At 57.8% G+C, this 8,266-nt stretch overlaps 1 protein-coding gene across 1 annotated transcript; it reads left to right on the forward strand.

The window, feature by feature from the left end:
- The first annotated feature begins 655 nt into the window (after nucleotides 1-655).
- TMEM35B (transmembrane protein 35B) lies at nucleotides 656-7,572 on the forward strand. Its single transcript, XM_048825963.2, has 3 exons — nucleotides 656-890; nucleotides 4,094-4,274; nucleotides 6,827-7,572. Exons 1-3 carry the CDS (start codon nucleotides 783-785, stop codon nucleotides 6,955-6,957), a joined length of 420 nt encoding a protein of 139 aa, XP_048681920.1. The 5' UTR covers nucleotides 656-782; the 3' UTR covers nucleotides 6,958-7,572.
- The last annotated feature ends 694 nt before the right edge of the window (nucleotides 7,573-8,266 follow it).

An 8,266-nucleotide genomic window follows, 5' to 3' on the forward strand; every position in this document is an offset into this window, starting at 1 on the left:
GCGAACAGAATGAAGATCTATACACTCCGCTGCACGTGGGCTTGGGAGAACAGGGCAGTGCTGCCAACACTTGTGATTTTTCCATGAAATCTGCAATACCTGATTGATTAAAGCTCCAGCTGCTGGAGTCAGGTGATTCCATGACAGTCTCCACTTCTCAGTGTAAAAACGGAAGTTTCTAGCCTTCATGCTTGCCGAGGAAAGCTTGAAAAGACGACATGAGAGTGCACCCGAAAGGCTCAGAAACCAGAAGCCAAGGGGAGGGGGGGGGGGAAATCTTGTACTTTCCAACATTTATTATTTTTTTAAAAAAAATCTCATTGGGAGGGGAGCCGCCCCCTGCTTTTTTTAATGTTGAGTGTTGCCGATCCGAGGGTACGTCTAGCGACAAGCCCCGCAGCTGGAGGGCAGACACTTGCTACCGTGATGGAAGAGGCTTTTCCTTTGGTGTAATAAACCCCCCCCCCCCCAGGCTGTAGCTAGAAGTCTTCTACCAGCTGAGGTTGGCTTAATCGTCTGCGAGGGGGGTGAGTTTTTCACACCCGTAGCCAGGTGTAGGCGTACGGCAGGCCGGCGCCTGGCCCCCCACCTCGCCCCCCCCCAGCCCCCGGGAGGGCGGCAGGAGACACGTGCCCGCAGCGCCAGGGACCAGCTGCCGCCCCCTCGCCGGCGCGGGGCGAGCTCGGGGGCGGGTCCCGCGTTCAGCCGCCGCGCGCGCTGCATTTCCCCGGGACCTGGCCGGGGAGCGGCCGCCGGAGCCCGGCCCGGCCCAGCCCGGGGCCATGGCGCTCGTCTTCCCCGCCATCCGGGTGCTGCTCGGCCTCTTCTTCCTGCTCACCGGGGCGGTGAAGCTGACGGACCAGATCTCGGGCGAGCTCTACCAGCAGCTGGTGAGTGCGGGGCTCGCAGCGGCTCCGGCCGGGCAATCGGGGCTCGCCTTGCAAAGCCGCCGCGGCTGAGCGCGGCCCGGCCCGGCCCGGCTCGGCTCGGGGGCGGGGTGTTGTTTGTTGCAGGTCCCTGCGAGCAGCAGGTCGGGCTGGGGTCCCAGGGGGTCGCGCGGGGGCGGGAGCGGGGTCGGTTTCGTTTCCCTACCTGGGCGGGAAGCGGGCTCGGCAAGCGGGGCTCGCCCGGCCCTGCAGCCGCCGAGCGGCTCCCCGTGAGTCTAACCCCGGTCCAAAGCGGGGCGGGTGGCGAGCCCCGACCCCTTGACCGCTCCCTGGCTCTCGCTGGGACTCTGGGCAGCCGGGCTGGCAAGGCCTCCCCCCGCAACAAGCGAGGCTGTGGGGGTATTTCCACCTTTCCCATTGGCACCGTGCGTTTAAACCCCCCCCGCACCCCACTGCACCCCTGGATTGTGGGGCGGTCCCCCCCCAGTTGTGAAGAACAGGAGGGCGACTGACCCCGGGCAAATGAAAGTGCATCGCAGATGCAGGCCAGGGGCTCTTCCCCAGATTGTTGTTGGCGCTGTGCGTCGTGGGAGAGCTCAAGTCATGGGGCAGCACCCCGGGGTGCGAGGGGCTGGAGTAGGATCAGGGCCACAGAGTGAAATAGTTGTACAAACACGTATCAAAAGAGATCTAAACCTCGCGGCCTAACACTGGGCTCTGGTTACCTTCGCTAGGTACACATTAAACCCTAGGATGGCAGAACTGGCAGGGACTGGAGAAATTATCTTTGCTTCCAGCAAGTTTGTTTGTTTGTCTAACAGCATTTTGCCTGTAGTCACTTGCCCTGTTCCCTTGTCCAGTCAGTAAGTTTTCCCCCTGTTGGTTGTGTGGCTTTCTCACAGCAGCAGGGGAAAGCAAAGCAGAAAACAAAAGACGTATTTGCAAACCCACAACTGGTGGGGGCCTCAGGCCAGAGGTGGCATCTGAACGGGCTGTTACTGGCTTCAGGTGGGGTGGTCCAGTGGCGAGGGGTCAGGCGAACTGGGTTCTATTTCTCGTCTCTGTCACTGGGGTCGGATTTTCCAAAACATCTCAGCCCCAACCATGTGAACTGGGCACGGCATGGGCATGCAGATTTTCAGAGGAGCTCTGCGTATGGACTACGTGTTGGATGCTGAGCAATCTGGAAAATCTAGTGCCGTTCCTGGCTGCAGGGCAACTGCATTCAGCCCCCCCAGTAGGCACAAGGATCGGTTATAAACCACAGCTTGGGAAGTGCCGGGGCTACGATAAACTGATTCTACGTTACTTTCCACATAAGGGTTGTTGAGCCTCAACCAGTGCAGTTATCGGGAGAGTAAGCGCTTTCCAGAGTCACTTAGGCACGGACTGTCCAGAGAGCAGCAGGTTGGGTGCTGAGCTTGGAAAATCTGACCCCAGATGTGGGTGCTGAGCACTTGAAAATGGGGGGGCCTGATTCTGCTCTCAGGTCCACCCGTGTCAATGAAGACTATCTCCATGGAGTTACACTAGTTTTACACCTGTACAGGTGAATGCAGCATCTGGCTCACAGCCCTTAATATCTGTGGCTAGTAGTGTGGGATTGTTATGGCAATTTTTCAGGAACTGCCAATATCGCTGTGGAGCGCCCTGCCAAGAGGCTTTGCAGAATCTGACAAGAGAAGAAGTAGTTAAATAATCTGCCAATGAACTTTCCCTGATATGACACACACCATAAATGAACTTTGATTTAAGCTGAGGCCAACAGGGAATAGAGGAGCAAAGAGCAGAGGTTTCCAGTTCTCTGTGGCTAAGGGGCAGTTTTTCCCAGCTGGCAATATTATCATAAGAGGAGAAAAGAAAAGGAGGACTTGTGACCCCTTAGAGACTAACCAATTTATTTGAGCATAAGCTTTCGTGAGCTACAGCTCACTTCATAAGAGGAGAGTTTTAGCACTGGAATGTCACCTAGAGCTGCAGGGAAATAAACTGTCCATATCTCAGCAGCAAGGCATTCTCTGCCACCTTGAAAAATTCCACCTGTAACCTCACCTGAAGCATTGATGATGATTTATCAGGGTCGCAGTACCTATACTCTCTGGCAGCACTGGTGTTGACTTCTTGCATAAGAACATAAGAACGGCCAGACTGGGTCAGACCAAAGGTCCGTCCAGCCCAGTGTCCTGTCTACCGACAGTGGCCAATGCCAGGTGCCTCAGAGGGAGTGAACCTAACAGGTAATGATCAACCTAACAGGTAATGTTAGTAATTCTTAGTCCTTATATAGCCCCTTCCATTGAAAAAGCGTGTAGCTACCCACGGTGAGAAGTATCATTGGTCCCCTTTTATACACAGGGGAAGTAATTTGCCCAAGGTGTCCCACTGATTTAGTGTCAGAGCTAGGGAGAGAACCCAGGAATCCTGGCTGCCTAAGCCCCCCACTCAATGCACTGTAAGAACCTGTATAATTAAAATGCCCTAGAGTGGTTGTGCGAAGGGTTCTTAACTGCACCCCCCACTCTCACCCCACAGAAGGAACCTCGAGCTAGTCCAAAAGCAGCCTGGAGATGCAGGTTGGAGCCGTGCACCATGGTGTTCCAAGCGCAGGGCTGCTAGGCTGGGACCAGCTTCTTCAGGCACAGAGGGCCCCCGCCCCAGGGTGGAATTTGCTGTTGGACTGAAAGGTCCGGCTGCCTGTTTCACAGCCTGGCTGGGCCCTGAGTGCTTCAGAAAGCCTGGCCGGAGGTGTTGGGGAAAGTGGGATCCTACGGGATGGGAAGGTGCTGGTCAGAGGGTGGGCAGAAGGGGGGATTTCAGGTGGGGTAAGAGTTTACTACACTGCAGGGCAGATTGTTGGTGCTTTACAAATAAATAATGTGTCCCTTCTAGGCCTAGGGCCTGATTTCCAGCAGTGCTGCGCCCGCGTTGCCCCGTCGACTGCCCATGGGGGCACCTAGTGCTACTGCAGACAGGCCCTTTAATTGGGAGCCACCCAGCTGCCTTTCTATACCTCAAAGCAAGGGATGCTCTGCTCCTTTCCTAGCCCCCTGTGGGCTCCAGGCTGTAGAAGGGGGCCGCCCAGCTTCTCTCTCCCAAGGACCATGCACTGTGGCTGAGCCCGTGCCGTGGGCCCGAATGCCCTGTCCCTGGGAAGGGAACCGCTGCGGCCCCATACCCGCTGACTGACGCTCCCTTCCCCGTTCCAGAAGTCCCAGTTTGTGCAGTTTGCTGACGTCTTCCCCCTGAAGGAGTTTGGCTACAAGCCAGAGCCGGAGCAGTACCTGCAGGTGGTCGGCTGGATCGAGGTGGTGGCCGGGGTGCTGCTGGCCTTTGGGCCGCAGCTTCTGCAGGAGATCAGCAACTTCGTGCTCACCATTGTCATGATCGGTAGGTGTCGGCCGCTGGGCTCCTAGGTGGAGCTGGCCAGTGGGGCTTGTTACGGAGAGTTCCCCGGCCCAGCTACCCCCTCTCCTCCCCTCCCACCAGGGGGTCCTGGCTTTTGTTGCAGGAGCCCCAAAATTGATCTTTTCTCCTCTGCGGTGATGCCACTCCGTCCTCCAGAGCTCCCAGCCCAGCCCCCAGCTCTCCGGGTAAGGGGCTAGGATTTTCTTTGGAGCAGTCTCTGGTGGGCGATGCCCTGTGGCTCCCCAGGGGCTGGGTGCAGGGTCCCCACACTATCCCCAGCCACTGGGGCAACGGCGCCTTGAATGGCAGGCTCTGCCCGCCTGAGCCCTGTTACATGCCTATGCGGTGGCCGAGCCTACGAGTGACTAACATGACCCGCTGAAAGACACCCAGTGTCCTGAGCCAGAGATAGAAAAGGTCAGTCAGGTCTCTGCTCTCGGCAGGTGGATTGCTTTCTGCGGGAAGTTCCCCAGGGGCTTGGCCTGGTTGAGGAACTGGGACTTCCAACAATTCCTTCTGCCCTGATATTCAGCCTAGATTTTCTGCTTCCTCCACCCCCACCCTCCATCTCCCTCCTATTCACACCTGTTGGCTAGCTCTCAAGCCTCCCCTGGCTCTTAATGATCACTGTCCAAGCTCAGCCAAACGAGCTCTTTATGTTCTGTCATTTAAATGCGCCACCCCCCCCACCAGCCCCTGACGGGTATAAATCCTCGGCAGCGGCCTCCTCCCCTCTCGCACCAAGTCTCCTCAGAGCGTCTCTGGAACGGGTCGGTGTTAATGGGGGTGTTGCAATGAAAGGTGGGCAGCAGTTTGCAGCATGCCAGCAACCTAAGGGTTAAAGGCAAGTGCAAGCACCCTTGCTCGCTGGAAATACAACTGAAGAGGGAAGCTATTCTCCAGGGTGAAAGGCTGCCATGTCCATCTCCTGTCCCTGGCAGGATTCACCTAGCTGGGGGCTGGCTGATAACCATGTGCCCAAATGGCCTGTCAGTTACAGGCCAAAACATCACACTCTGGCAGCTCAAATCAGGAAGCTGCACATGTTAAACTGGGGACCTTTGGCTTGCAATGACAGAGCTGACCTCAAGTAACCTGGCCCTGCAAGCTCCTGGGGCTAGCAGGCACACATCAGGTTCAAATCTAGCATGTTAATAGCGTCTCCCTGTCTGCCAGGCCCTGGGCTGTGCAGGTCAGATGGTGCCTCGTCTATCCCGTCACAGGACGATGGACGTTAGATTCCTCTCGGGCCCCATCTAGCCCAGCCCCGTGGCCAGCACTGAGGGCTCCGTGCAGGGGATTTACTGCTGCTGTTTTGACCAGCTCCGTGACAAGGTTAATTGGAAGAGAGAGTGGAAAGCACTTTAGAGTCATGTTTGCATCCCTTTGACCCTGACTCCATGCTGTGTTGCTCACAGGGGTGTGGTCTGGTGTGGGGAGGGGCAACGGGGGCTTTATGTCCCCTCTGGGGATGCTGGGACCTGATCTGCCCCCTCCAGCATAAATTAGAGCATCCCCAGAGGCTGCTCTAAATTTACCGCCCCATTTGGACAGCTCCACCGCCCCAGAATAACAACCCCCATCCCCTCCTCAGCATGACCCTGGGGGCTGCAGGGTGAGCCCAGCAGGGCCGTTGTGCAGGCAGCATCCCACCCAGTGTCTGTCCGTGTCGTTCCCCCCCCCGCCGCCCCATGCTGGGGATATTCCCCAGGGGCTGGTTAAACTGGCTGTGCAGCGGCTGAGCTGCCGTTAGGCTGCAGCAGGGCACAGCATGGGGACTGCCAAGGGGAGCGTTATCTGCGCCGGCAGCAGTTTCCTCGCACTCTCTAGTCTAGCCAAGGACCTTCCCAGAAATGCTGTGGAGGCTTGTGTGGTTGGTGATGGGGCGGGACCTGCTGGCCGCAGGTGTTTGCTGTTGCTGGCTGCCGCCAAGTCCCTGAGCAAGGCCGGGGAGCCACAATGGCAGAGTGGGAGCCGAGCCTGGGAACGTGTCCCCTTTCCACCCCCTGCTCCCAGCATCCTTGTCCTTAGGCAGCCGGGGCCGCTTCCCCGAGGTTCTCCAGGGGGAGCTGCGGTGGCTTCCCTCTCATGTTTGTTTGGCGCCCCAGCGGCGCTTGTGCAGAGAACAGTCCAAGCTAGCTGTCGGGCAGCTAATGCCGAGACCCTGAGAGATAAATCTCTGGCAGAGGAACATGAGGTCTGCCCAAACTGGAGCTGGGCCTGGCACCTCAGGGCCTGGTCAGCATCTGTGGAGTTCAAAAATTATCCCCCAAAGAAAACCCTCTGCACCTGATTCAGGGTGTTGCACCCTGCCTGAGTCTGCAGAGTGCCTGAGACCGTAGCTCCTAGAGGTGTGAATTGCCCCCATCCATCTCATGAGGTCTGTTGACTCTGAAGTGTAATGACTGCGGTTCAAGGCCAGGGGGCTCCCTTTTGGAGCTGGGTGCTTTGGGCTGCTGGTGAAGGAGTGTCTCTGACCTTTCCTTGGTCCATCCCCTGACTTCCCCAGCGTGTTTTTTTCTCTCTCTTCCCAGGTGCCATCTACACCCTGCTGGTGCTGAAGGAGCCCTTCTCCATGTGCGCTCCGGCTACGATCTGCCTGGGTCTCCTGCTGCTGCTCAACATACGAGGAAGGGGGGGCAGGGCCAAGTCCAAGTTTGAGTGACTGGAATGAAATGGGGGGCGGGGGTGCTGGATTGGCAGGAAATTATGTCATTCCCCCCGACAAAGTGTTGCAATGACATGGCTTCCTGCCAATGAACTGGCCGCTTATGCGCAGTACAAACTCTAAAGCTCCTGAGGAGGGACCAGCAGGCTGATTAATCCGGGGGGCCTGGGGTACCTGCTGCAGGTGTGTGCAGAGCGTGGGAAGCAGCTGCCTGGCTGGAAACTCTGCACAGAGGCTGGGAAGTTTCTCTTTCTGCCCTGACTTTGAAGGCAGCCAGGTGGGGCAGGGTAATTGGAGCTGGGTCATGGTGCATTGTGCTGGGACCTCATGGGGGGGAAGCTCTGGAGTGTGCCCCAAATGGGTAACAGCTGTGTGAGTTCCCACAATGGGTCCCCTCCAGCGTGACCTGGGGGGACTCCGGGGGGTCAAACTCCTGTGGCCTAGCGAGCCCTTCACCTCTCTGCCTATTTTGCTCTGTCGCTAAGAATCGTATCATGGCACCAGTGCCCCCATGGAGCTGTCTGGCCGGACCTCGGCGGAGGAGGTGGTGCTGACTCCGCTCTGTACGGGGGGCCGCATAGCGCTGACTTTTAAATAAAACCTCTATTTCCAGCGGGCTGCCTCCTGTTCTGCCCCCGGTCTGGGCCTCAGCATCCAGCGGTGGCTGCAAATGGGTGGGTCGCTGCCATGGACTGTGCGATCCTCGCTGCTGAGGAATGGGAAAGGTTCTGGGGGTGCTAACCCCATCCTCACCCCTTGGTGGGCAAGGCATGTGGTGGAGGAACTGGGCCTCTCGGGAGACTCCCTGACCATGCCCTGGATGGGCCATGCCTGCCTGCTGGTCCAGCTGGGCCCAGGGGAGAGTGCAGGTGGGGTGTGAGCATAGGGTGGGGCTGGGCCCAGGGGGCAGCTGGGTGGAGCTTGCCTGTGGAGGGGCCATCCAATAGCTGTGACACCCCCCCCCTTTCCCCTAGAAGTGGGGCTGGGCTCTGACTCACACCGGGTGGGAAGCAGCAGAGAGCCCTAGAGGTCAGAGCTGGGGAAAGCCCCAGTGCGTAGCTGTGGCCAGAATGATGGTGAAGGTTCATGAATCGTCCCAAGGGCCTGTTCTGTAGAACTGTTTAAGAAAAGACGTACGAAGGAGACAGACTGAATTAAGGTAAACAGAGGGGGTCTGCTGCTTGCCCCCAAGGACTGGGTTAAGATTATGAGTGGTAAACAAGAGGAGGAGGGGAGGGGAAATTAATGGACCAAAATTGGTGCTTTGGAAATTAGGCCTAATGGGTAGGCAGAAAGCGAGAGGCAG

Source organism: Caretta caretta, chromosome 19 (assembly GCF_965140235.1).
Source record: "Caretta caretta isolate rCarCar2 chromosome 19, rCarCar1.hap1, whole genome shotgun sequence".
In the NCBI taxonomy this organism is placed as follows: Eukaryota; Metazoa; Chordata; order Testudines; family Cheloniidae; genus Caretta; species Caretta caretta.

Bases quoted from the DNA above. Each gene is read 5' to 3' on its own strand.
- TMEM35B (XM_048825963.2), top strand. From the start codon at position 783: ATGGCGCTCGTCTTCCCCGCCATCCGGGTGCTGCTCGGCCTCTTCTTC. The intron at 891-4,093 runs GTGAGTGCGGGG...TCCCCGTTCCAG, and splicing joins GCGAGCTCTACCAGCAGCTG to AAGTCCCAGTTTGTGCAGTT. The intron at 4,275-6,826 runs GTAGGTGTCGGC...CTCTCTTCCCAG, and splicing joins GCTCACCATTGTCATGATCG to GTGCCATCTACACCCTGCTG.